Below are 27820 nucleotides of genomic sequence, written 5' to 3'. Positions count from 1 at the left end.
ATGACGTTTGAGGAGTTGCGAGGGGGTTACTTGGTTCTCGGAAAACTTTTCCTCTTGAAATGTTCCTTTGGTTTTGATGGTTTTGATGCGGAGTGTTTGGAGGGCAGGTCCCCACGTGGGAGGACTGTCAAGGGTGAGTGCACCTTTTCTGCTTCTTTGTTTTTTGGGGGGAGCGTGGGCAGGAGAGGGAGGGAACTTGGGGGCGTAGGGGGTTTGAAGGCTTTGGGAGGGGGCTGCCAAGCTAGTTGGGCGGGCTAGTTAACCGGAGCACAGTGGGGGGTGGCCAGGAGGTAGGTGTGGGGGATGGGGTTGTTATTTTGTTTGGTGGGGAGAGGGGGAGGGGTTGCTGACAGGGGTGTGGCCGATGTGGCTTTGAGGGAAAGGGAGTGGTGGTGGTGAACATCCGAGGGGGGGCCGGGAGGGTGGGCCGGGAGGGTCGCGCTGCACAGGCCGGAGTCTGGCCCAAAAAGTGATATGCTGGAGCGGCTGGAGAATGTCACGTTCGTCCTGAGGAAGGGCAGCACGGTGGCACAGAGGTTGGGAGGCAGGACGGGAGGAGGGGGCATGGTTGGGGAGCAGGGGAGGAGGGGGCATGGTTGGGGAGGAGGGGGCATGGTTGGGGAGGCAGGGGAGGAGGGGACATGGTTGGGGAGGCAGGATGGGAGGAGGGGGCATGGTTGGGGAGCAGGGGAGGAGGGGGCATGGTAGGGGAGGCAGGGGAGGAGGGGACATGGTTGGGGAGGCAGGGGAGGAGGGGACATGGTTGGGGAGGCAGGATGGGAGGAGGGGGCATGGTAGGGGAGGAGGGGGCATGGTTGGGGAGCAGGGGAGGAGGGGGCATGGTAGGGGAGGAGGGGGCATGGTTGGGGAGCAGGGGAGGAGGGGGCATGGTTGGGGAGGCAGGGGAGGAGGGGGCATGGTTGGGAGGCAGGACGGGAGGAGGGGGCATGGTAGGGGAGGAGGGGGCATGGTTGGGGAGCAGGGGAGGAGGGGGCATGGTTGGGAGGCAGGACGGGAGGAGGGGGCATGGTAGGGGAGGAGGGGACATGGTTGGGAGGCAGGACGGGAGGAGGGGGCATGGTTGGGGAGCAGGGGAGGAGGGGGCATGGTTGGGGAGGAGGGGCCATGGTTGGGGAGCAGGGGAGGAGGGGGCATGGTTGGGGAGCAGGGGAGGAGGGGCCATGGTTGGGGAGCAGGGGAGGAGGGGCCATGGTTGGGGAGCAGGGGAGGAGGGGGTATTGATGATTTATAAAATTGTATAATTTTACTTCTGCTTCGGATTGTTTTTGAAGGAAATGCCAAATAAAATATATTTTAAAAAAATAATCTTTTGGGAAAAAGGCGGGTCTTCGGCAGTCTCATCCTTTGTTTCAGATCTGGACGGTTTCAGCCAGGTCGCAGCTGGAATGTGCTCTCTCTCTGCTGTTCTCCCTCAAGCCAGGTAATATCTGAAACCTCCAAGCCAGTTCTGTGAAGGCTCCCCTAGTGAGAAGGCAGACAACACTCAGGACTGTGGAAGGCATCTGGAGTAAGAAAACAAGCAGTCGCTCACCAGGTCTGTAATCTTTTAATCCTCTCTCTGGAAGGCTGGGAGGAGCTCGAACTGAGAGCATTCTTTAAAACACCGCCGGCATTTGTGCACAGAAATCAGCCAAACAAAAGGCCTCCAAACTCCTAAATTTATAGCCCAGCAATATGTCAGGGAGGCCATGTGGTGGAAGAAGGGCAGAAGTGCCTCGACCTGAATGCTGTGTAAAGCTCCATCTGGTGGCAAAAGGGCAGAATCACACCCACCTGGAACTCTTGGGAAAATCTCCATCTGGTGGTCAAAGACGGTATTGCGCCGACCTGAACATCTTGAGTAAATCTGTTTCCGAGAGGCCACAACTGCAGCAGTGAAGAGTCATCTCAAACCTACCCTTTTATTATCCTCACCAACCCTAAACTTATGGCTATCTAGTGGGACGTGGTCTTGGGCTTAGATAGACTGGTAGACCAATGTCCAGTTATTTCTCATATTCACCGATTACTTTTTTTAAATTAATAAACAGTTTGTAAACGTTTTAGTTATAAATCTGGGGCGAGAATCTCCGACCCCCCGCTGGGTCGGAGAATCGCCGGGGGCTGCCGAATTCTCCGGCACCAGAGATTCGGCAGGGGTGGGAATCGCGCCGTGCCGGTTGGCGGCCCCCCCGCCCCCCCCGCAATTCTCCGGCCCGGATGGGCCGAAGTCCCGCTGCTGGAATGCCTGTGTCGCCGGCGTGGATTAAACCACCTCTCTTACCGGCGGGTCAAGGCGGCGCGGGCGTGCTCCGGGGTCCTGGGGGGGGTGGGGGCGCGGGGCGATCTGGCCCCGGGGGGTGCCCCCACGGTAGCCTGGCCCGCGATCGGGGCCCACCGATCCGCGGGCGGGCCTGTGCCGTGGGGGCACTCTTTTCCTTCCGCCTTCGCCACGGTCTCCACCACGGCGGAGGCAGAAGAGAGTCCCTCCACTGCGCATGCGCGGGGATGCCGTGAGCGGCCGCTGACGCTCCCGCGCATGCGCCGCCTGGCAAAGTCATTTCTGCGCCAGCTGGCGGGGCACCAAAGGCCTTTCCCGCCAGCCGGCGGGGCGGAAATCAGTCCGGCGCTGGCCTAGCCCCTCAAGGTTAGGGCTCGGCCCCCCAAGATGCGGAGGATTCCGCACCTTTGGGGCGGTGCGATGCCGGACTGATTCGCGCCGTTTTTGGCGCCGGTCGGCGGACATCGCGCCGATACTGGAGAATTTCACCACTGGTGTCTGTAACTCATTGGAGCAATCAAGGGTTAAAGATCTTCAGGAAACATGAATTATTGGTCATTCACTGATAGGACTCCAGAGTCTGAGGGTCTGGAATTGACCGCACACTCACCCAGGGTGTCGTAACAATCAGCACTGAGGGAGCGCTGCACTGTCAGAGGGTCAGTACTGAGGGAGTGCCGCACTGTCGGAGGGTCAGTACTGAGGGAGTGCCGCACTGTGAGAGGGTCAGTACTGAGGGAGTGCCGCACTGTCAGAGGGTCAGTACTGAGGGAGTGCCGCACTGTCAGAAGGTCAGTACTGAGGAATTGCCGCACTGTCAGAGGGTGAGTACTGAGGGAGGGCCGCACTGTCAGAGGGACAGTACTGAGGGAGTGCTGCACTGTCAGAGGGTCAGTACTGAGGGAGGGCCGCACTGTCAGAGGGTCAGTACTGAGGGAGTGCCGCACTGTCAGAAGGTCAGTACTGAGGGGGTACTGCACTGTCAGAGGGTCACTACTGAGGGAGCGCTGCACTGTGAGAGGTTCAGTACTGAGGGAGTGCGCACTGTCAGCAGAGAGTCAGTACTGAGGGAGTGCTGCATTGTCAGAGGGTCAGTACTGAGGGAGCGCCGCACTGTCGGAGGGTCAGTACTGAGGGAGTGCTGCATTGTCAGAGGGTCAGTACTGAGGGAGCGCCGCACTGTCGGAGGGTCAGTACTGAGGGAGTGCTGCACTGTCAGAGAGCCAGTACTGAGGAGGTGCTGCATTGTCAGAGGGTCAGTACTGAGGGAGTGCTGCACTGTCAGAGGGTCAGTACTGAGGGAGCGCTGCACTGTGAGAGGGTCAGTACTGAGCGAGTGCTGCACTGTCAGAGGGTCAGTACTGAGGGACTGCTGCACTTTCAGAGGGTCAGTACTGAGGGAGTGCTGCACTGTCACAGGTTCAGTACTGAGGGAGTGCTGCACTGTCAGAGGGTCAGTACTGAGGGAGTGCTGCACTGTCAGAGGGTCAGTACTGAGGGAGTGCTGCACTTTCAGAGGGTCAGTACTGAGGGAGCGCTGCACTGTGAGAGGGTCAATACTGAGCGAGTGCTGCACTGTCAGAGAGTCAGTACTGAGGGAGTGCTGCACTTTCAGAGGGTCAGTACTGAGGGAGTGCTGCACTGTCACAGGGTCAGTACTGAGGGAGTGCTGCACTGTCACAGGGTCAGTACTGAGGGAGTGCTGCACTGTCACAGGGTCAGTACTGAGGGAGTGCTGCACTGCCACAGGGTCAGTACTGAGGGAGTGCTGCGCTGTCAAAGGGTCAGTACTGAGGGAGTGCTGCACTGTCAGAGGGTCAGTACTGAGGGAGTGCTGCACTGTCAGAGGGTCAGTACTGAGGGAGTGCTCCACTGTCAGACGGTCAGTACTGAGGGAGAGCCGCACTGTCAGAGGGTCAGTACTGAGGGACTGCTGCACTGTCAGAGGGTCAGTACTGAGCAAGTGCTGCACTGTCAGAGGGTCAGTACTGAGGGTGTGCTGCACTGTCAGAGGGTCAGTACTGAGGGAATGCTGCACTGTCAGAGGGTCAGTACTGAGGGAGTGCTGCACTGTCGGAGAGTAAGTGCTGAGGTGGGTGAGAGGGTTAATTCCCCCTCCCTCCGATAGTGGAAGGGGCTGTCTGGGCTGTGTAACTGGGAGGGGGTGGGTGAGAGGGTTAATCCCCCTTCCCTCCGATAGGGGAAGGGGCTGCCTGGTGTGTAACTGGGGAAGAATCAGGTGTCAGGGTTAGATGAGAGAGTGAGGGGTGATGAAAATAGTCAGGAGGTGTGTGCACTTTCAATGTTTTTGGCTGTTCAAATCACTTTTGGAAACACTAGTCTGCAGCCTCTCCCTTTTAATCTGCGTCTGCGATCTCCGTCTCCCTCTCTGTGATTGTGCCCCATCCAGATGACTGCTTCAGCTCACCAGAGGTCGAGGGGAATGTGGGTCTGTGCCCGTAACAGAGCTGCCCCTCGCTGAGCCTGAGTGAGGGAAAAAGGGGGAGCCCAGAGAGAGAGACAGAACGAGAGAGAGAGACAGAGTGAGAGACAGAGAGAGAGAGACAGAGAGAAAGAGAGAGACAGACAGAGAGAGGGACAGAGTTAGAGACAAAGAGAGAGAGGGACAGAGAGAGGGATAGAGAGAAAGAGAGAGAGAGAGTGGCAGGAGAGAAAGACAGAGAGAGATCTAGAAACTGAAAGATTGGAGACAGTGCTGTGTACGGGTCCCAACACTATAGGTTCCGATATTCCTGGGAGAGATGCTTGTGAATTCCTGGATGCTGTCACTGAGTTTAACCCTTTCAGTGCTTTGGAATGGTTTCCAGCTATCTGCAGGTATGTTTACTCTCTCTCTTTTCCCTCAGTCTCTCTCTCTGTCTTGTGTCATTCTCTTTCTGTCTCTCTCTATGGCTATCTCTCTCTCTGTCTTTCTCTCTGTCTCTCTCTCTCCCTCTGTCTCACTTCCTGTCTCACTCTCTGTCTTACTCTGTCTCTCAATGTCTGTCTTTCTCACCGTTTCTCCCTGTCTGTCTCTCTCCATCTATCTCTCAAGATAGTCTCTCTCTCTCTGTCTCTTTATGTCTGTCGCTCTCTGTCACTCTCCCACTGACTCTCTCTCTGACTCTTTCTGTCTCTCTTTGTCAGTCTCTCTCTCACTGTCTCTCTCTGTCCGTTTCTCTTACACTGTCTCTCTTTCTGTCTCTCTCTCTCTGTCTCTCTCTCTGTCCCTCTCTCTGTCTGTCTCTCTCTGTCTCTCTCTCTCTGTCTCTCTCTCTGTGTCTCTCTCTCTGTCTCTCTCTCTGTCTCACTCTCTCTGTCTCTGTCTCTCTCTCTGTCTCGCTCTGTCCGTTTCTCTTACACTGTCTGTCTGTTTATCTCTCTCTCTGCCTCTCTCACTGTCTCTCTCGCACTGTCTTACTCGATCTCTCACTCTCATTCTGTGTCTCTCTGCCTCAGTCTCTTGTTCCCTCTTTCTCTCTGTCTCTCTATCTGTCTCTCTCAGCCTCTGTCTCTGCATTTCTCTCTCTCCAACCTGTCAGCTATCCTCTCTGCAATACAACCCTGTTGGTGCCAAACTGTTTCTCCTGGCATCTCCTACTGTGTCTGAAAGTTCAGGACAAAGACCTTCTGTGTCTACATCACAGACAGAAGGAACATCTGCTGAACTGATCCCAGAATCTGAGTAATACAGGGAGCCTGTTCTTCAACTCGAGCATTCGGGAGGGAGGTAATCATCCCGGGTTCCTGCTCCTGATCCCTGTCCAGTGACCCTGGGTTAGGGAGGGGGTGAATCAGTCCGGGTTCCTGCTCCTGATCCCTGTCCAGTGACCCTGGGTTAGGGAGGGGGTGAATCAGCCCGGGTTCCTGCTCCTGATCCCTGTCCAGTGAACCTGGGTTAGGGAGGGGGTGAATCAGCCCGGGTTCCTGCTCCTGATCCCTGTCCAGTGACCCTGGGTTAGGAAGGGGGTGAATCAGTCCGGGTTCCTGCTCCTGATCCCTGTCCAGTGACCCTGGGTTAGGGAGGGGGTGAATCAGTCCGGGTTCCTGCTCCTGATCCCTGTCCAGTGACCCTGGGTTAGGGAGGGAGTGAATCAGTCCGGGTTCCTGCTCCTGATCCCTGTCCAGTGACCCTGGGTTAGGGAGGGAGTGAATCAGTCCGGGTTCCTGCTCCTGATCCCTGTCCAGTGACCCTGGGTTAGGGAGGGAGTGAATCAGTCCGGGTTCCTGCTCCTGATCCCTGTCCAGTGACCCTGGGTTAGGGAGGGGGTGAATCAGTCCGGGTTCCTGCTCCTGATCCCTGTCCAGTGACCCTGGGTTAGGGAGGGGGTGAATCAGTCCGGCTTCCTGCTCCTGATCCCTGTCCAGTGACCCTGGGTTAGGGAGGGCGTGAATCAGTCCGGGTTCCTGCTCCTGATCCCTGTCCAGTGACCCTGGGTTCGGGAGGGGGTGAATCAGTCCGGGTTCCTGCTCCTGATCCCTGTCCAGTGACCCTGGGTTAGGGAGGGAGTGAATCAGTCCGGGTTCCTGCTCCTGATCCCTGTCCAGTGACCCTGGGTTAGGGAGGGGGTGAATCAGTCCGGGTTCCTGTTCCTGATCCCTGTCCTGTGACTCTGGGTTAGGGAGGGGGTGAATCAGTCCGGGTTCCTGCTCCTGATCCCTGTCCAGTGACCCTGGGTTAGGGAGGGGGTGAATCATCCCGGGTTCCTGTTCCTGATCCCTGTCCTGTGACTCTGGGTTAGGGAGGGGGTGAATCAGTCCGGGTTCCTGCTCCTGATCCCTGTCCAGTGACCCTGGGTTAGGGAGGGGGTGAATCAGTCCGGGTTCCAGCTCCTGATCCCTGTCCAGTGAACCCTGGGTTAGGGAGGGGGTGAATCAGCCCGGGTTCCAGCTCCTGATCCCTGTCCAGTGAACCCTGGGTTAGGGAGGGGGTGAATCAGTCCGGATTCCTGCTCCTGATCCCTGTCCAGTGACCCCTGGGTTAGGGAGGGAGTGAATCAGCCCGGGTTCCTGCTCCTGATCCCTGTCCAGTGACCCTGGGTTAGGGAGGGGGTGAATCAGTCCGGGTTCCTGCTCCTGATCCTTGTCCAGTGACCCTGGGTTAGGGAGGGAGTGAATCAGTCCGGGTTCCTGCTCCTGATCACTGTCCAGTGACCCTGGGTTAGGGAGGGGGTGAATCAGCCCGGGTTCCTGCTCCTGATCCCTGTCCAGTGACCCTGGGTTATGGAGGGAGTGAATCAGCCCGGGTTCCTGCTCCTGATCCCTGTCCAGTGACCCTGGGTTAGGAAGGGAGTGAATCAGTCCGGGTTCCTGCTCCTGATCCTTGTCCAGTGACCCCTGGGTTAGGGAGGGAGTGAATTAGCCCGGGTTCCTGCTCCTGATCCCTGTCCAGTGACCCTGGGTTAGGAAGGGAGTGAATCAGTCCGGGTTCCTGCTCCTGATCCTTGTCCAGTGACCCCTGGGTTAGGGAGGGAGTGAATTAGCCCGGGTTCCTGCTCCTGATCCCTGTCCAGTGACCCTGGGTTAGGGAGGGAGTGAATCAGCCCGGGTTCCTGCTCCTGATCCCTGTCCAGTGACCCTGGGTTAGGGAGGTGGTGAATCAGTCCGGGTTCCTGCTACTGATCCCTGTCCAGTGACCCTGGGTTAGGGAGGGGGTGAATCAGTCCGGGTTCCTGCTCCTGATCCCTGTCCAGTGACCCTGGGTTAGGGAGGGGGTGAATCAGTCCGGGTTCCTGCTCCTGATCCCTGTCCAGTGACCCCTGGGTTAGGGAGGGAGTGAATCAGTCCGGGTTCCTGCTCCTGGTCCCTGTCCAGTGACCCTGGGTTAGGGAGGGGGTGAATCAGTCCGGGTTCCTGCTCCTGATCCCTGTCCAGTGACCCTGGGTTAGGGAGGGAGTGAATCAGTCCGGGTTCCTGCTCCTGATCCCTGTCCAGTGACCCCTGGGTTAGGGAGGGGGTGAATCAGTCCGGGTTCCTGCTCCCGGTCCCTGTCCAGTGACCCTGGGTTAGGGAGGGGGTGAATCAGTCCGGGTTCCTGCTCCTGATCCCTGTCCAGTGACCCCTGGGTTAGGGAGGGGGTGAATCAGTCCGGGTTCCTGCTCCTGATCCCTGTCCAGTGACCCTGGGTTAGGGAGGGGGTGAATCAGTCCGGGTTCCTGCTCCTGATCCCTGTCCAGAGACCCCTGGGTTAGGGAGGGGGTGAATCAGCCAGGGTTCCTGCTCCTGATCCCTGTCCAGTGACCCCTGGGTTAGGGAGTGGGTGAATCAGCCCGGGTTCCTGCTCCTGATCCCTGTCCAGTGACCCCTGGGTAAGGGAGGGGGTGAATCAGGCCGGGTTCCTGCTCCTGACTCCTGTCCAGTGACCCTGGGTTAGGGAGGGGGTGAATCAGTACGGGTTCCTGCTCCTGATCCCTGGCCAGTGACTCTGGGTTAGGGAGGAGAGTGAATCAGTCCGGGTTCCAGCTCCTGATCCCTGTCCAGTGACCCTGGGTTAGGGAGGAGAGTGAATCAGCCCGGGTTCCTGCTCCTGATCCCTGTCCAGTGACCCTGTGTTAGGGAGGGGGTGAATCAGCCAAGGTTCCTGCTCCTGATCCCTGTCCAGTGACCCTGGGTTCGGGAGGGGGTGAATCAGTCCGGGTTCCTGCTCCTGGTCCCTGTCCAGTGACCCCTGGGTTAGGGAGGTGGTGAATCATCCCGGGTTCCTGCTCCTGATCCCTGTCCAGTGACCCTGGGTTCGGGAGGGGGTGAATCAGTCCGGGTTCCTGCTCCTGGTCCCTGTCCAGTGACCCCTGGGTTAGGGAGGGGGTGAATCAGTCCGGGTTCCTGCTCCTGATCCCTGTCCAGTGACTCTGGGTTAGGGAGGGGGTGAATCAGTCCGGGTTCCTGCTCCTGATCCCTGTCCAGTGACCCTGGGTTAGGGAGGGGGTGAATCAGTCCGGGTTCCTGCTCCTGATCCCTGTCCAGTGCCCCTGGGTTAGGGAGGGAGTGAATCAGTCCGGGTTCCTGCTCCTGATCCCTGTCCAGTGACCCTGGGTTAGGGAGGGAGTGAATCAGCCCAGGTTCCTGCTCCTGATCCCTGTCCAGTGACCCTGGGTTAGGGAGGGGGTGAATCAGCCCGAGTTCCTGACTCTGATCCCTGTCCAGTGACCCTGGGTTAGGGAGGGGGTGAATCAGTCCGGGTTCCTGTTCCTGATCCCTGTCCAGTGACCCTGGGTTAGGGAGAGGGTGAATCAGCCCGGGTTCCTGCTCCTGATCCCTGTCCAGTGACCCTGGGTTAGGGAGGGGGTGAATCAGTCCGGGTTCCTGCTCCTGATCCCTGTCCAGTGACCCTGTGTTAGGGAGTGCGTGAATCATTCCGGGTTCCTGCTCCTGATCCCTGTCCAGTGACCCTGGGTTAGGGAGGGGGTGAATCAGTCCGGGTTCCTGACTCTGATTCCTGTCCAGTGACCCTGGGTTTGGGAGGGGGTGAATCAGTCCGGGTTCCTGCTCCTGATCCCTGTCCCGTGACCCTGGGTTAGGGAGGGGGTGAATCAGCCCGGGTTCCTGCTCCTGCTCCCTGTCCAGTGACCCTGGGTTAGGGAGGGGGTGAATCATCCCGGGTTCCTGCTCCTGATCCCTGTCCAGTGACCCTGGGTTAGGGAGGGGGTGAAGCAGCCCGAGTTCCTGACTCTGATCCCTGTCCAGTGACCCTGAGTTAGGGAGGGGGTGAATCAGCCCGGGTTCCTGCTCCTGATCCCTGTCCAGTGACCCTGGGTTAGGGAGGGGGTGAATCAGTCCGGGTTCCTGCTCCTGATCCCTGTCCAGTGACCCTGGGTTAGGGAGGGGGTAAATCAGTCCGGGTTCCTGCTCCTGATCCCTGTCCAGTGACCCTGAGTTAGGGAGGAGAGTGAATCAGTCCGGGTTCCAGCTCCTGATCCCTGTCCAGTGACCCTGGGTTAGGGAGGGGGGGCGAATCAGCCCAGGTTCCTGCTCCTGATCCCTGTCCAGTGACCCTGGGTTAGGGAGGGGGTGAATCAGTCCGGGTTCCTGCTCCTGATCCCTGTCCAGTGACCCTGGGTTCGGGAGGGGGTGAATCAGTCCGGGTTCCTGCTCCTGACCCCTGTCCAGTGACCCTGGGTTCGGGAGGGGGTGAATCAGTCCGGGTTCCTGCTCCTGATCCCTGTTCAGTGACTCTGGGTTAGGGAGGGGGTGAATCAGTCCGGGTTCCTGCTCCTGATTCCTGTCCAGTGACCCTGGGTTAGGGAGGGGGTGAATCAGTCCGGGTTCCTGCTCCTGATCCCTGTCCAGTGACCCTGGGTTAGGGAGGGGGTGAATCAGCCCGGGTTCCTGCTCCTGATCCCTGTCCAGTGACCCTGGGTTCGGGAGGGGGTGAATCAGCCCGGGTTCCTGCTCCTGATCCCTGTCCAGTGACCCCTAAGTTAGGGAGGGGGTGAATCAGCCCGGGTTCCTGCTCCTGATCCCTGTCCAGTGACCCTGGGTTAGGGAGGGTGTGAATCAGTCCGGGTTACTGCTCCTGATCCCTGTCCAGTGACCCTGGGTTAGGGAGGGGGTGAATCAGTCTGGGTTCCTGCTCCTGCTCCCTGTCCAGTGACCCCTGGGTTAGGGAGGGTGTGAATCAGTCCGGGTTCCTGCTCCAGATCCCTGTCCAGTGACCCTGGGTTAGGGAGGGGGTGAATCAGTCCGGGTTCCTGCTCCTGATCCCTGTCCAGTGACCCTGGGTTAGGGAGGGAGTGAATCAGTCCGGGTTCCTGCTCCTGATCTCTGTCCAGTGACCCTGTCTTAGGGAGGGGGTGAATCAGTCCGGGTTCCTGCTCCTGATCTCTGTCCAGTGACCCTGGGTTAGGGAGGGGGTGAATCAGTCCGGGTTCCTGCTCCTGATCCCTGTCCAGTGACCCTGGGTTAGGGAGGAGGTGAATCAGTCCGGGTTCCTGCTCCTGATCCCTTATCCAGTGACCCTGGGTTAGGGAGGGAGTGAATCAGTCCGGGTTCCTGCTCCTGATCCCTTATCCAGTGACCCTGGGTTAGGGAGGGAGTGAATCAGTCCGGGTTCCTGCTCCTGATCCCTGTCCAGTGACCCTGGGTTAGGGAGGGGGTGAATTAATCCGGGTTCCTGCTCCTGATCCCTGTCCAGTGACCCTGGGTTAGGGAGGGGGTGAATTAATCCGGGTTCCTGCTCCTGATCCCTGTCCAGTGACCCTGGGTTAGGGAGGGGGTGAATTAATCCGGGTTCCTGCTCCTGATCTCTGTCCAGTGACCCTGGGTTAGGGAGGGGGTGAATTAGCCCGGGTTCCTGCTCCTGATCCCTGTCCAATGACCCTGGGTTAGGGAGGGAGTTAATCAGTCCTGGTTCCTGCTCCTGATCCCTGTCCAGTGACCCTGGGTTAGGGAGAGGGTGAATCAGTCCGGGTTCCTGCTCCTGATCCCTGTCCAGTGAACACTGGGTTAGGGAATGGGAGTGAATCAGTCCGGGTTCCTGCTCCTGATCCCTGTCCAGTGACCCTGGGTTAGGGAGGGGGTGAATCAGACCGGGTTCCTGCTCCTGATCCCTGTCCAGTGACCCTGGGTTAGGGAGAGGGTGAATCAGTCCGGGTTCCTGCTCCTGATCCCTGTCCAGTGCCCCTGGGTTAGGGAGGGGGTGAATCAGTCCGGGTTCCTGTTCCTGATCCCTATCCAGTGACCCTGGGTTAGGGAGAGGGTGAATCAGCCCGGGTTCCTGCTCCTGATCTCTGTCCAGTGACCCTGGGTTCGGGAGGGGGTGAATCAGCCCGGGTTCCTGCTCCTGATCCCTGTCCAGTGACCCCTGGGTTAGGGAGGGAGTGAATCAGTCCGGGTTCCTGCTCCTGATCCCTGTCCAGTGACCCTGGGTTAGGGAGAGGGAGTGAATCAGTCCGGGTTCCTGCTCCTGATCCCTGTCCAGTGACCCTGGGTTAGGGAGGGGGTGAATTAATCCGGGTTCCTGCTCCTGATCCCTGTCCAGTGACCCTGGGTTAGGGAGGGGGTGAATCAGTCCGGGTTCCTGCTCCTGATCCCTGTCCAGTGACCCTGGGTTAGGGAGGGAGTGAATCAGTCCGGTTTCCTGCTCCTGATCCCTGTCCAGTGACCCTGGGTTAGGGAGGGGGTGAATCAGTCCTGGTTCCTGCTCCTGATCCCTGTCCAGTGACCCTGGGTTAGGGAGGAGGTGAATCAGTCCGGGTTCCTGCTCCTGATCCCTTATCCAGTGACCCTGGGTTAGGGAGGGAGTGAATCAGTCCGGGTTCCTGCTCCTGATCCCTTATCCAGTGACCCTGGGTTAGGGAGGGAGTGAATCAGTCCGGGTTCCTGCTCCTGATCCCTGTCCAGTGACCCTGGGTTAGGGAGGGGGTGAATTAATCCGGGTTCCTGCTCCTGATCCCTGTCCAGTGACCCTGGGTTAGGGAGGGGGTGAATTAATCCGGGTTCCTACTCCTGATCCCTGTCCAGTGACCCTGGGTTAGGGAGGGGGTGAATTAATCCGGGTTCCTGCTCCTGATCTCTGTCCAGTGACCCTGGGTTAGGGAGGGGGTGAATTAGCCCGGGTTCCTGCTCCTGATCCCTGTCCAGTGACCCTGGGTTAGGGAGGGAGTTAATCAGTCCTGGTTCCTGCTCCTGATCCCTGTCCAGTGACCCTGGGTTAGGGAGAGGGTGAATCAGTCCGGGTTCCTGCTCCTGATCCCTGTCCAGTGAACACTGGGTTAGGGAATGGGAGTGAATCAGTCCGGGATCCTGCTCCTGATCCCTGTCCAGTGACCCTGGGTTAGGGAGGGGGTGAATCAGCCCGGGTTCCTGCTCCTGATCCCTGTCCAGTGACCCTGGGTTAGGGAGAGGGTGAATCAGTCCGGGTTCCTGCTCCTGATCCCTGTCCAGTGCCCCTGGGTTAGGGAGGGGGTGAATCAGTCCGGGTTCCTGTTCCTGATCCCTGTCCAGCGACCCTGGGTTAGGGAGAGGGTGAATCAGCCCGGGTTCCTGCTCCTGATCTCTGTCCAGTGACCCTGGGTTCGGGAGGGGGTGAATCAGCCCGGGTTCCTGCTCCTGATCCCTGTCCAGTGACCCCTGGGTTAGGGAGGGAGTGAATCAGTCCGGGTTCCTGCTCCTGATCCCTGTCCAGTGACCCTGGGTTAGGGAGAGGGAGTGAATCAGTCCGGGTTCCTGCTCCTGATCCCTGTCCAGTGACCCTGGGTTAGGGAGGGGGTGAATTAATCCGGGTTCCTGCTCCTGATCCCTGTCCAGTGACCCTGGGTTAGGGAGGGGGTGAATCAGTCCGGGTTCCTGCTCCTGATCCCTGTCCAGTGACCCTGGGTTAGGGAGGGAGTGAATCAGTCCGGTTTCCTGCTCCTGATCCCTGTCCAGTGACCCTGGGTTAGGGAGGGGGTGAATCAGTCCTGGTTCCTGCTCCTGATCCCTGTCCAGTGACCCTGGGTTAGGGAGGGGGTGAATCAGCCCGGGTTCCTGCTCCTGATCCCTGTCCAGTGACCCTGGGTTAGGGAGGGAGTTAATCAGTCCTGGTTCCTGCTCCTGATCCCTGTCCAGTGACCCTGGGTTAGGGAGAGGGTGAATCAGTCCGGGTTCCTGCTCCTGATCCCTGTCCAGTGAACACTGGGTTAGGGAATGGGAGTGAAACAGTCCGGGTTCCTGCTCCTGATCCCTGTCCAGTGACCCTGGGTTAGGGAGGGGGTGAATCAGTCCGGGTTCCTGTTCCTGATCCCTGTCCAGTGACCCTGGGTTAGGGAGGGGGGTGGATCAGCCCGGGTTCCTGCTCCTGACCCCTGTCCAGTGACCCTGGGTTAGGGAGGGAGTGAATCAGCCCGGGTTCCTGCTCCTGATCCCTGTCCAGTGACCCTGGGTTAGGGAGAGGGTGAATCAGTCAGGGTTCCTGCTCCTGATCCCTGTCCAGTGACCCTGGGTTAGGGAGAGGGTGAATCAGCCCGGGTTCCTGCTCCTGATCCCTGTCCAGTGACCCTGGGTTAGGGAGAGGTTGAATCAGTCCGGGTTCCTGCTCCTGATCCCTGTCCAGTGCCCCTGGGTTAGGGAGGGGGTGAATCAGTCCGGGTTCCTGTTCCTGATCCCTGTCCAGTGACCCTGGGTTAGGGAGGGGGTGAATCAGTCCGGGTTCCTGCTCCTGATCTCTTTTCGGTGACCCTGGGTTCGGGAGGGGGTGAATCAGCCCGGTTACCTGCTCCTGATCCCTGTCCAGTGACCCCTGGGTTAGGGAGGGAGTGAATCAGTCCGGGTTCCTGCTCCTGATCCCTGTCCAGTGACCCTGGGTTAGGGAGGGGGTGAATCAGTCCGGGTTCCTGCTCCTGATCCCTGTCCAGTGACCCTGGGTTAGGGAGGGGGGTGAATCAGTCTGGGTTCCTGCTCCTGATCCCTGTCCAGTGACCCTGGGTTAGGGAGGGGGGTGAATCAGTCCGGGTTCCTGCTCCTGATCCCTGTCCAGTGACCCTGGGTTAGGGAGGGGGGTGAATCAGTCTGGGTTCCTGATTCCTGTTGTGGGTTAAGGAAGGGATTGGCTACGTGCCGATTAAATTGTTTTTCTAATTGTGCCTCTGGCTGGCAGCCAGATGTGAAGTCAATCTCCTGCTTCTTGTTCTTTTGGACCAAAATAAAGTTGGCTACACTCCCAACTTTAAATGTTGTTGACTCCAAGTGTTGGGGAAATAGCATCTGAGGGAGGGGAGGCGGGGGGGTGGGGGGTGGGGGGGGGGCGTTACTTGCAAAGCCCATGCTCTAGATAGTTTGAGACAGAATCACAGTTTGAGATATAAGGGCCATAGTTCAAGCAGATGAGGTCACTAGGAGCACCAGGCCTGTGAATGGCATGTGGGCAATTGTCTAAAGGACAAGGCATAAGCCTTGCCTTGAGGGCAGGGGCATTAGGAACAAGGTTGGGGCCTTGGCATCGAGGATAAGGGCCTAAAGAACAGGTCTGAAGGTTTGCCTTGAAGATAAGGGCCTAAATAACAGGCTTGAGACCTTGCCTTGAGGATAAGGGCCTAATGAACAGACTTGAGGCCTTGTCTTTAGGACAGGGGTTTCAGGGACAGGCCTGAGGCTTTTCCTTGAAGATAGGGGCCTGAAGAACTGGCCTGAACCCTTACCTTGAGGGTTGGGGCCTAAAGAGCAGGCTTGAGGCATTACCTTGAGGGGAGGGTTCTAAAGAACAGGCTTGATGCCTTACCTTGAAGGTAGCGAGCAAATGAGCAGGTTTGGTGCCTTGCCTTGAGGAGAGGAACCTAGGAGGCATGCACGAGGTTCTTCCCTGCGGATAAGGGCCTAAAGGACAGACTTGAGGCCTTGCTTTCTCATCAGAGTACTTGTGGAGCAGGCCTGAGGCCTTGTCTTGTGGATAGGGACCTAAACGACAGGCTTGAGGCCTTGCCTTGAAGACAGTAACCCAGGGGGTTCGCTATGAGGCTTTTCCTTGAGCATCGGGACCTAAACAGGCTTGAGGTGTTGACCTGAGGATAGGGGCCTAAAGAACAGACTTGTGGCCTTCTGGATAGGGGCCTAAATGACAGGGTTTAAGCCTTGCTTGAGGGTAAGGAGAGCAGAGACTGAAGGGTTTAAGACATTGGACAGGGGCCTAGAGGGGCCAGTTTCGGCCTATTCAAGCACAGATGCTTTCACTTTTTTTCCTCCCCTCCTTCATGCAGAGGCAGATACTGCGAGCTGCCGGATTGAAGAAGGACAGTTAGACATCTTGCTGGCCATCGACGGTTCGGGTAGCGTATCGCCCTATGAGTTTTCCATGGCCCGGGGCCTGTTGGAGAAGCTGGTGGGTCACCTGGCGGTAGGGCCCAAGCGAGTGAGGCTGGGCCTGTTGCAGGTGGCGGGGCAGCCAGCCCTGGAACTGCCCCTGGGCAGCGGGACATCCCAGGAGGGCATCGTCCATGCCCTCCAGGACCTGCATCAGCTCTTGGGTGACACCAACTCTGGCCAGGCCCTGGCCTATGCGGCTCGCTGGGCCTGGGCACCGGAGGCCGGAGGCAGACCACAGGCCACCCGGCTGCTGCTCTGGGTGACCGACGGCTACTCCAGCGACCTGCTGGAGGAGGCCTCGGGCCTGCTGAGGATGGCTGGCGTCTTCACCTTTGTCGTGACAACTGGCCGGAGAGATGAAGGCCTCAGCCTGGTGGCCAGCTCACCCTCGCAGGACTTCCTGTTCTTTACGGATGTTGAGGAGCTCCCGGGTTTATCGGCCAGGCTCTGCCAATCCATCAAAGGTGAGTCCTGGCCTATTCTGCTTCTCCTCATCTCTTCCCCTCCTCTCCCTCCTTCCTCACTCCTTATCCTCTGTTCCTCCTTCCAGCCTCCCTTGCTCCCTCCATTACACCCCATACATCCCTTTCTCCAGCCCTCAGTCCATCCTCCTTGGTCCTTGCAATCCCTCATTCACTCTCACCCTACCTCTGTCATCCTTCTCTGCCCCTCGCTCCTTCATTCTCCCCCCCTCTTCACTCACTCTTTCCCACCCTCGCTCTTCACTTCCTCCATCACTCACTTCAGTCTTCCCGCCTTCTCTGCCTCTCATTCCTCCCTCACTTTTCTATCCTTCATTTACTCCTCCCTCATTCTCTCCCTCACACTTTCTCTCATTTGTTGCACCTTCCCTCCCTCTCTCTAGCTCTATCTCTCTTTCTCTCACTTACCGTCCATTTCTCCCTCCCTCTCTCCCTGCCTCACTCTCTCTCTATCACTTAGCCCTCACACTTTTTCCCTCACTTACTTTCACTCTCCCCACTCTCACTTTCTCCCTCACCCCTCTATCCCTCCCTCACTCACTTTCTCCCTCATCCTCCCTCTGTCCCTCACTCTCCATCACTTAGCTTCCCCCTCTCCCTCCTTCACTCTCCTTCACTCCTGTCAACCTCACTCATCCTTCCCCTTTCCCTCCATCACTCTCTCCCTCCCTCATGCTTGCTCCCTACCTCCCTCTCCCTCTCCTTCAATCCTCCCTCTGTAGCTCCCTCACTCCTCTTTATGTAACTCTCTTCTCCCTCTTCCTCACTCTCTTGCTCACTTTCTTCCTCCCTCATTCCCTCCCATCTTTCTCCCAACATCCTTCAAGCCTACCCACCTCGAATGCACCATTCGTGACTGACCAATAACCTTTGACCTTTTCCCCTTGACCCCCTCACCCATCCTTCCTTGGACGTACCCAGGCCTGATCTCCCCAACGGAGCTGACCGTTTCTGAGGTGATGGAGGAGAGTTTTCGCCTGTCCTGGGGTCGGATGGCCACGGCAGAGAGGGAGAGTTACGTGCTGGAGTACAGAACAAAGGACCGCACACAAGACGGACAATCGAGAAGCGTTGTGCTCCCATGGAACGCACGGGCTCATAGTGTGAGGAGACTTCAATCCAACACCACATACCATGTAACACTGAGAGTGAGAGGTCGAGAGAGCAGCAAACTAGAGGCCCAAGCAACCACGCTGTCAGGTAACGGGTCAGCGAGATGAGAGGAGATAATAATTCTGTTGAATAATAGACGGCCGAGAGTGAGTTACAAACTGGAATCTAATTTTTTAATTTAGAGAATCCAATTCATTTTTCCAAGTAAGGGGCAATTTAGTGTGGCCAATCCACCAACCATGCATATTTTTTGGGTTGTGGGAGTGAAACCCACGCAACACGGGGAGAATGTGCAAACTCCACACAGACACTCCAGGGCCGGGCTCAAACCTGGGACCATGGTGCTTTGAGGCAGCAGTGCTAACCACTGCGTCACCATGCTGCCACTGGAATCTAATCGAGGGGTTCGGGGTGGTTTATATATAGAATAACAGATACCCGGGAGTGAGTTACAGACTGGAATCTAATCGAGGTGTTCGGGGTGGTTTATATACAGAATAACAGATACCCAGGAGTGAGTTACAGATTGGAATCTAATTGATGGGTTTGGGGTGGTTTATATATAGAATAACAGATACCCGGGAGCGAGTTACAGATTGGAATCTAATTGATGGGTTTGGGGTGGTTTATATATAGAATAACAGATACCCGGGAGTGACTTACAGACTGGAATCTAATTGATGGGTTTGGGGTGGTTTATATATAGAATAACAGATACCCGGGAGTGAGTTACAGACTGGAAACTAATCGAGGGGTTCGGGGTGGTTTATATATAGAATAATAGATACCTGGGAGTGAGTTACAGACTGGAATCTAATCGAGGGATTTAGGGTGGTTTATATACAGAATAATAGATGCCCGGGAGTGAGTTACAGACTGGAATCTAATCGAGGGGTTCGGGGTGGTTTTTATACAGAATAACAGATACCCGGGAGTGAGTTACAGACTGGAATCTAATCGAGGGGTTCGGGGTGGTTTATATATAGAATAACAGATACTTGGGAGTGAGTTACAGGCTGGAATCTAATCGAGGGGTTTGGGGTGGTTTATATATAGAATAACAGATACCCAGGGGTGAGTTACAGACTGGAATCAAATCGAGGGGTTCGGGGTTGTGGCGCACAAAGACTCCGTGAGACAAATAGAGTGAAGTCGATGAGGCTTTATTAAGCTTGTCTGTTCCCCAGCAGCCCGATAGTAAACTGGCCTGCGGGGGAAGGCACCGGCTTCTTATACTTCGCCTTCAGGGCGGAGTATGAGGTCAACGGCCAACCAGGACCCGGGATCTGTCAGCCAATGACATTAGGGCTTCCAGTCCCACATGACCCCCAATACATACTACCACATTCACCCCTTGTCAAAAATGAACCCGGCGGGGTGATGCTTCGTATGGTGGTAAGGGTTTACAGTACTGGTCCTGGGAGGAGAGAACAGTTACATGGTAGTACCGTATTGGACAGTATCGTCCTGTTACAACTATTTACAGAGGATATAGGAAAACAAAATGTTCATTGGACAGTCCATCTTTGTTTTACATCGACGCCACAAGTCGGTCGGGCGGTCTGGTCGTCCGTGTCGATCGCCTCGGCCCCGGCGGTGGTGGTAGTGCTTGTACCAGCGTTGTCGCCTCCGGGAACCGCACGGTTTTAGCTGTCGGTGCAAAGGGGAGGGGGACTGATCCTCCTGGGAAGGGGGCGGTCGCGGGGTGCGGCGGTGGCAGGAAGGGGGGCGATTGGGTTGATGGTGTCGGGGGGGTGTGCGTGGTGCCGGCGGGTGCCAGATCCCGCAGGGAGACCGTGTCCTGTCGGCCGTCGGGGAAATCCACATAGGCGTACTGGGGGTTTGCGTGGAGGAGGTGAACCCTTTCGACCAACGGGTCCGCCTTATGTGCCCGCACGTGCTTTCGGAGCAGGATGGGTCCTGGGGCCGCCAGCCAGGTCGGCAGCGACGTTCCAGAGGAGGACCTCCTAGGGAAGACAAGGAGACGCTCGTGAGGCGTTTGATTAGTGCTCGTACATAATAACGACCGGATGGAATGGAGAGCGTCCGGGAGGACCTCCTGCCACCGTGAAACTGGGAGATCCCTGGACCGTAGGGCCAGTAGGACGGCCTTCCAGACCGTGCCGTTCTCCCTTTCTACTTGACGGAGTCTTTGTGCGCCACAATTTATTAAGCGTGTCTGTTCCCCAGCAGCCCGATAGTAAACTGGCCTGCGGGGGAAGGCACCGGCTTCTTATACTTCGCCTTCAGGGCGGAGTATGAGGTCAACGGCCAACCAGGACCCGGGATCTGTCAGCCAATGACATTAGGGCTTCCAGTCCCACATGACCCCCAATACATACTACCACAGGGGTGGTTTATATATAGAATAACAGATACCTGGGAGTGAGTTACTGACTGGAATCAAATCGAGGGATTCGGGGTGGTTTATATATAGAATAACAGTTACCCGGGAGTGTGTTACAGACTGGAATCTAATCGAGGGATTCAGGGTGGTTTATATATAGATTAACAGATACCCGGGACTGAGTTGTTGCGATTGATATTACCTTTCTTTGTGTTGCCAGGGGTGAAGATGCCTGTTCGGATGGTGGTTCGAGCGGTATCAGCCTACATCTTGAGTCTGGATTGGTTCCCCAGCCCAGACAATGTGAAGCAATATTGGATACTCTATGGTCCTTTGACAGGTGGTCCAGTCCGTGCTCTGGATGTGAATGGGAGGGAGAGCGGTGTGTTCTTGCGGGGTCTGAGTCCCAATACCACCTACCTCATCAACATCTCCGTCCTCTATACGTCGGGCAGAAGCACATCTTTCTCAATCTCTGGGAAAACCCTCCCAGGTACCGGAGCCAGTCCCTTCTTCACCATTCTGTGAAATGTCACATCGATATGTCATGCTTGACTTTGGAAGTACTTCACTGAAGTTTGAATCTGATACAAATTCAACCCCAAGACCGATAGGGAGGTATCAGGGATTGATGAACGCCACCCTGATCAAAGAGGCTGCTTTTAAGGAATGTCTTGGGGGAAAGTGAAAGGGAGAGAGAGTGAGGAGGTTACAGAAATAGGGAGTGTTGTAGGGGCTGGAGGAGGTTACAGAGGTAGGGAAAGTTGTGGGGACTGGAGGAGTTTACAGAGATAGGAAGGGATGTAGGGGCTGGAGGTGGTTTCAGGGATAGGGAGTGTTGTAGGGGCTGGGGAAGTTACAGAGATAGGGAAGGGTGTAGCGGCTGGAGGAGATTACAGAGATAGAGAGGGTTTTAGGTGCAGGGAAAGTTGCAGAGATAGGAAGGGTCCTAGAGGCAGGAGGAAGTTACAGAAATTGGAGGAGAGATGTAGGGGCTGGAGGAGGTTACAGATTAGCGAGGGCTGCAGGGCCTGGGTGTTTACAGTGATAGCGAAGGGTGTAGGGCCTGGAGGAGTTTGCTGAGATGGGGAGAGGTGTAGGGGCTGGGTTCAGTTGCTGAGATAGGGAGGCTTATATGGGCTGGGGGTGTTTGCCGAGGTGGGGAGGGTTATAGGGGCTGGGGGAGGTTGCGAGGTGGGGACGGTTATAGGGGCTGGGGGCGGTTGCCGAGGTGGGGAGGGTTATCGGGGCTGGGGGGGGTTATGGGACTGGGGGAGGGTTATAGGGGCTGGGGGAGGGTTATAGGGGCTGGGGGAGGGTTATAGGGGCTAGGGGAGGGTTATCGGGGCTGTGGGAGGGTTATAGGGGCTGGGGGCAGTGGTTGAGGTGGGAGGGTTATTTGGGGCTGGGGGACGGTTATAGGGGCTGGGGGAGGGTTATAGGGGCTGGGGGAGGGTTATAGGGGCTGTGGGAGGATTATAGGGGCTGGGGCAGTGGTTGAGGTGGGGAGGGTTATAGGGGCTGTGGGAGGGTTATAGGGGCTGGGGGCAGTGGTTGAGGTGGGGAGGGTTCTAGGGGCTGGGGGAGGGTTATAGGGGCTGGGGGCAGTGGTTGAGGTGGGGAGGGTTATTTGGGGCTGGGGGAGGGTTATAGGGGCTGGGGGAGGGTTATAGGGGCTGGGGGAGGGTTATAGGGGCTGGGGATGGTTGCCGGCCTGGGAGAGGTGTAGGGGCTGGGGGCAGTTGTCAGGTGGGGAGGGTTATAGGGGCTGGGGGTGGTTGCAGAGATGGGGAGGGTTATAGGGGCTGGGGGTGCTTGCCGAGGTGGGGAGGGGTATGGTGATGGATTACTCAATCCTCAGGACTAATCCACTCTCGACTCTTTCTTATTCCAGAACTTGAAGTGACAACAAAATTGCCTCCCTCGCCTTTGACCACACTGTTAGGATTCTCCATCAGACTGGAAGATCGTGCGATGCTCCCTGTTACCCGCTCTGCCCCCGATACCTCTCTCTCAGCTGTCTACCCTACCCCTGCCAGCCCAGATGCCAACTCGCCCACAGTCGGTCTGCCTCGAGACACCCTGTGGCGCAGTCCGACCACAATCTCTATGACCCACAGCCATGGCCCAGCATGGGGACAAGGCCACTCACTAATGCCCTCCTCCTGTGCCTCAGGGCCACCCCTCAGGACATCCTCAACCCTTTCAGCAGTGGGGAGCCAGGGGGGAGAACTACCTTTATGCACAACTCTGGCTGCCCAGCAACCCACCTTGCCATCTTTAATGGCATCGGAAGCCTCTTTCCTAGCGCCAGCCACATTGGCATCTCCAAATGCCCACAAAACAGTGGCATCATCCAGAGTGACAACTTCTGGGGGTCAACAATCCATGCCAACCTCAATATTGACTTCTCCAGATGGTCAACAATCAATGCCAACTTCAATATTAACCTCTTTGAATGGTCAATCAATGCCAACTTCAATATTGACTTCTCCAGATGGTCAGCAATCAATGCCAACTTCAATATTGACTTCTCCAGATGGTCAATCAATGCCAACTTCAATATTGACTTCTCCAAATGGTCAACAATCAATGCCAACTTCAGTATTGACTTCTCCAGATAGTCAATCAATGCCAACTTCAATACTGACCTCCTCAAATGGTGAACAACCAATGCCAACTTCAATATTAACACCTTTTAATGGTCAATCGATGCCAACTTCAGTATTGACTTCTCCAGATAGTCAATCAATGCCAACTTCAATACTGACCTCTTTGAATGGTCAATCAATGCTAATTTCAATATTGACCTCTGCAGATGGTCAACAATCAAGGCCAACTTCAATATTAACCTCTTTGAATGGTCAATCAATGCCAACTTCAATATTGACTTCTCCAAATGGTCAACAGCCAATGCCAACTTCAATATTGACTTCTCCAGATGGTCAGCAATCAAGGCCAACTTCAATATTAACCTCTTTGAATGGTCAATCAATGCCAACTTCAACATTGACTTCTCCAGATGGCCAACAACCAATGCGAACTTCAATATTGACCTCTTTGAGTGGTCAATCACTGTTAATTTCAATATTGACCTCTGCAGATGGTCAACAATCAATGCCAACTTCAATATTGACCTCTACAGGTGATCAACAGACAACACCTTCCTCATTAACATCTCACCATGCCTATCCACGCTCAACTGGATTGACAACTCCAAATGCTCATCAACCGTCTTCAGCAGCTCCCTCAACTGGGCCCCAGACCGCTCCCCTAACGGAACGTCCTGGGGGGTTGCCTGCAGGGGAGGGACTGCGTTCCGTGGGGAGGCCGTACACCACTGAGCCCACAGACACGCAGCGTCCCCCGATAAGAGGTCCCCATCCTGGCGAGGAAGCCCGAGAAAGCAGGGTGATGAAGCCAATGGCAGGAACCCTCCCCCGGAACTCAAGGATGAGAGGGGGGCCTCCCGTTACCCGCTTGCCGATGCGCCGCCCCAAAGCCGAGAGACCCAGAAGGCCTGGATGGGGGTGGACCCTCCCAGTCACCGTTCAGGCCCAGGGGAGCTGGCAGGAGGAGGAGAAGAGGACAAGGGGAAGGCCTCTAGCCCCACCCCGAGGGCTCATGCTGACCGACGCCACGCCCACTACCTTGGTGGCCTCGTGGAGACCCTCCCCGGGGAGGGTCCTGGGCTACCTCCTGCGTCACACTGGGGTCGGGGATGAGGGGTCAGAGGTCAGGCTGCCAAGTCACGTCCACCAGGTCACCTACAGACACCTCAAACCCGCCACCCAGCAAAGGGTCTGCTTGAGGGCAATCTACCTTCGTGGGACGAGTCAGGCACTGTGTGCGAGGGGGAACACAGCAAAAGGTGAGGTGGGGGCTGAGAGTGGGGAGGGGGCCACGGGGCATGACCCACAGGGTGGGGGTGGAGGGAGAGGGGAAGCAATCTCTGGGGTAGCAACTGCAGAGAGAACATCGGAATGAGAGAGAGGGAGAGATGGAGGAGGGTGCCAACTGGGAGGAGGTAGGTATGAGGGTTAATCCCCCCTCCCTCCGATAGGGGAAGGGGCTGCCTGGTGTGTGTAACTGGGAGGGGGTGGGTGAGAGGGTTAATCCCCCCTCCCTCTGATAGGGGAAGGGGCTGCCTGGTGTGTGTAACTGGGAGTGGGTGGGTGAGAGGGTTAATCCCCCCTCCCTCCGATAGGGGAAGGGGCTGCCTGGTGTGTGTAACTGGGAGGAGGTGGGTGAGAGGGTTTATCCCCGCTCTGATAGGGGAATGGGCTAGGGAATGTCAGACAAAGTTTATGGGAATGTTAGGGAAAGAGTTAGGGAAAGTTAGAGAGAGTTAGGGCAAGTTAGAGAGAGTTTTAGGGAAAGTTAGAGAGAGTTTTAAGGAAAGTTAGGGAGAATTAGAGGTATAGTTTGGGAAAGTTGGAGAGAGTTTGGGATAGAGTTTTGGAAAGACAGAGAGAGGGAGGGAAAGAGTTTAGGAAAGTTAGAGGGAGTTAGGTAAGGTTAGAGAGAATTATTGAAGGAGTTTGCGGAGAAGGCTCGAAGGGCCTGGTGGCCTACTCCTGCTCCTATGAGTTAGGGACAGTTAGAGAGAGTGAGGCAAAAAGTTCGGGACAGTTAGAGGGTGAGAGGGGAACAAAATCCCAGTTTTGATTAACTGCTATAAATTATTCCCGTTTGATCTTACAGACATTGTACCCGGACCTATCCTGTGCCCCCCTCCAGCCTGGCATTGAACTGTCCATGTGCTGCCACGGTGATTGTGAATCCCAATCTTCTCCCGCTGGGGCCTTGACCTTTTCCCGGCATCCAGAGCTGAACACCAGCAAAAACTGTGGAGCAGGAGCGAACATTCCCATGGAGTATGCACGGACCGGTGACTTCCAATTACTCTGGACAGGGAGACTGGGCTGCACAGGGATGAATCAGGGGGAAGGTTCCTGGTTATTGACACCTTCTCTCCTGTTGGACCCCCCCAGGAGAGAGGCTTGTTTGGGTCGCCCCCGGATTGCACCATCCCGAAAGCACCACATTCACTGCAACCCAATCTCCAGCTCCTCGCATCCTCCCAAACACACTGATGATTGCTGGCAATATACAGACAGGATCTGGATTGAGTCAGGATCATGATTGAGTTGGGATCAAGACTGAGCTAAATTCAGGATTGAGTCGGAATCAGGATTGAGTCAGGATTAGGATCAGTTAAATCGGGATAAGGATCAGGATTGAGTTAGATCAGGATCAGGATAGAGTCGGGTTCAGGGTTGAATTAGGATTAGGATCGGTATTCAGTCAGGATCAGGATTGAGTCGGAATCAGGATTGGGACTGAGTCGGCATCAGGACTGAGTCAGGATCAGGATTGAGTTGGGATCGGGATTGACTCAGGAATAGGATTGAGTCGGAATTAGGATCCTGACTGAGTCGGGACAGGGATTGATCCGGGAACAGGATTGGGATTGAGTCGGGATCAGGATCAGGATTGAGAATCAGGATCAGGATTAAGTCAGGATCAGTATCGGGATTGACTTGCGATCAGGATTGAGTCATGATCAGGATTGAGTTGGGTTCAGGATCTGGATTGACTCAGGATCAGGGTTGAGTGGGGATCAGGATCCGGACTGAGTCGGGATACAGATTTAGCTGGGATCAGGATTGGAATTGAGTCAAGAGCAGGATTGAGTTGGGATCCGGATTGGGATCAAGTCAGGATCAGGATTAAGTCAGGAACACAATTGGGATTGAGTGGGGATCAGGATTTATTCAGTATCCAGATCGAGTTGACATTGTGATTGAGTCGGGATTAGAATCGGAGTTGAGTCGTGATCAGGATTGGGATTGAGTCATGATCAGGATTGAGTTGGGCCCAGGACTGGGATTCCCGGTCAGGGAACAAAGGTTGGGCAGCACGGTGGAGCAGTGGTTAGCGCAGCTGCCTCACGGCGCCGAGCTTCCAGGTTCGATCCCAGCTCTGGGTAACTGTCCGTGTGGAGTTTGCACATTCTCCCCGTGTCATAAGAACATAAGAACTAGGAGCAGGAGTAGGCCATCTGGCCCCACGAGCCTGCTCCACCATTCAATGAGATCATGGCTGATCTTTTGTGGACTCAGCTCCACTTTCCGGCCCGAACACCATAACCCTTAATCCCTTTATTCTTCAAAAAACTATCTATCTTTATCTTAAAAACATTTAATGAAGGAGCCTCTACTGCTTCACTGGGCAAGGAATTCCATAGATTCACAACCCTTTGGGTGAAGAAGTTTCCCCTAAACTCAGTCCTAAATCTACTTCCCCTTATTTTGAGCCTATGCCCCCTAGTTCTGCTTTCACCCGCCAGTGGAAACAACCTGCCCGCATCTATCGTATCTATTCCCTTCATAATCTTATATGTTTCTATAAGATCCCCCCTCATCCTTCTAAATTCCAACGAGTACAGTCCCAGTCTACTCAACCTCTCCTCGTAATCCAACCCCTTCAGCTCTGGGATTAACCTAGTGAACCTCCTCTGCACACCCTCCAGTGCCAGTACATCCTTTCTCAAGTAAGGAGACCAAAACTGAACACAATACTCCAGGTGTGGCCTCACTAACACCTTATACAATTGCAGCATAACCTCCCTAGTCTTAAACTCCATCCCTCTAGCAATGAAGGACAAAATTCCATTTGCCTTCGTAATCACCTGTGGCACCTGTAAACCAACTTTTCACGACTCATGCACTAGCACACCCAGGTCTCTCTGCACAGCAACATGTTTTAATATTTTATCATTTAAATAATCCCTTTTGCTGTTATTCGTATCAAAATGGATAATCTCACATTTGTCAACATTGTATTCCATCTGCCAGACCCTAGCCTATTCACTTAGCCTATCCAAATCCCTCTGCAGACTTCCAGTATCCTCTGCACTTTTTGCTTTACCACTTATCTTAGTGGCGTCCGCAAACTTGGACACATTGCCCTTGGTCCCCAACTCCAAATCATCTATGTAAATTGTGAACAGTTGTGGGCCCAACACTGATCCCTGAGGGGCACCAATAGCTACTGATTGCCAACCAGAGAAACACCCATTAATCCCCACTCTGCTTTCTATTAATTAACCAATCCTCTATCCATGCTACTACTTTCCCCTTAATGCCATGCATCTTTATCTTATGCAGTAACCTTTTGTGTGGCACCTTGTCAAAGGCTTTCTGGAAATCCAGATTATACCGCATCCATTGGCTCCCCGTTATCTACCGCACTGTTAATGTCCTCAAAAAATTCCACTCAATTAGTTAGGCCTGCCCTTTATGAACCCATGCTGTGTCTGCCCAATGGGACAATTTCCATCCAGATGCCTCGCTATTTCTTCCTTGATGATAGATTCCAGCATCTTCCCTACTACCGAAGTTAAGCTCACTGGCCTATAATTACCCGCTTTCTGCCTACCTCCTTTTTTAAACAGTGGTGTCACGTTTGCTAATTTCCAATCCGCCGGGACCACCCCAGAGTCTAGTGAATTTTGGTAAATTATCACTAGTGCATTTGCAATTTCCCCAGCCATCTCTTTTAGCACTCTGGGATGCATTCCATCAGGTCCAGGAGACTTGCCTACCTTTAGCCCCATTAGCTTGCCCATCACTACCTCCTTGGTGATAACAATCCTCTCAAGGTCCTCACCTGTCATAGCCTCATTTCCATCAGTCACTGGCATGTTATTTGTGTCTTCCACTGTGAAGACCGGCACAAAAAACTTGTTCAGTTCCTCAGCCATTTCCTCATCTCCCATTATTAAATCTCCCTTCTCATCCTCTAAAGGACCAATATTTA

The 27820-nt window shown here is 55.6% G+C and overlaps 1 protein-coding gene across 1 annotated transcript; it reads left to right on the top strand.

Annotated features, from left to right (window-relative positions):
* Positions 1-27480, top strand: LOC140392268 (uncharacterized). Its single transcript, XM_072477585.1, has 6 exons — positions 1-133; positions 15949-16518; positions 17458-17736; positions 20217-20489; positions 21891-23867; positions 24701-27480. Exons 1-6 carry the CDS (start codon positions 1-3, stop codon positions 24745-24747), a joined length of 3279 nt encoding a protein of 1092 aa, XP_072333686.1. The 3' UTR covers positions 24748-27480.
* Positions 27481-27820: the final 340 nt, after the last annotated feature.

This window comes from Scyliorhinus torazame, chromosome 16, assembly GCF_047496885.1.
Source record: "Scyliorhinus torazame isolate Kashiwa2021f chromosome 16, sScyTor2.1, whole genome shotgun sequence".
NCBI classification, from domain to species: Eukaryota; Metazoa; Chordata; class Chondrichthyes; order Carcharhiniformes; family Scyliorhinidae; genus Scyliorhinus; species Scyliorhinus torazame.
This window is presented reverse-complemented; position numbering and strand designations above follow the sequence as displayed.

What these genes read in the sequence shown, in the direction of transcription:
- LOC140392268 (XM_072477585.1), top strand. Translation starts at nt 1, where the DNA reads ATGACGTTTGAGGAGTTGCGAGGGGGTTACTTGGTTCTCGGAAAACTT. An exon ending in GCTCTGCCAATCCATCAAAG is followed by an intron (nt 16,519 to 17,457) that starts GTGAGTCCTGGC and finishes GGACGTACCCAG; the next exon opens with GCCTGATCTCCCCAACGGAG. An exon ending in GAGGGGGAACACAGCAAAAG is followed by an intron (nt 23,868 to 24,700) that starts GTGAGGTGGGGG and finishes TTGATCTTACAG; the next exon opens with ACATTGTACCCGGACCTATC.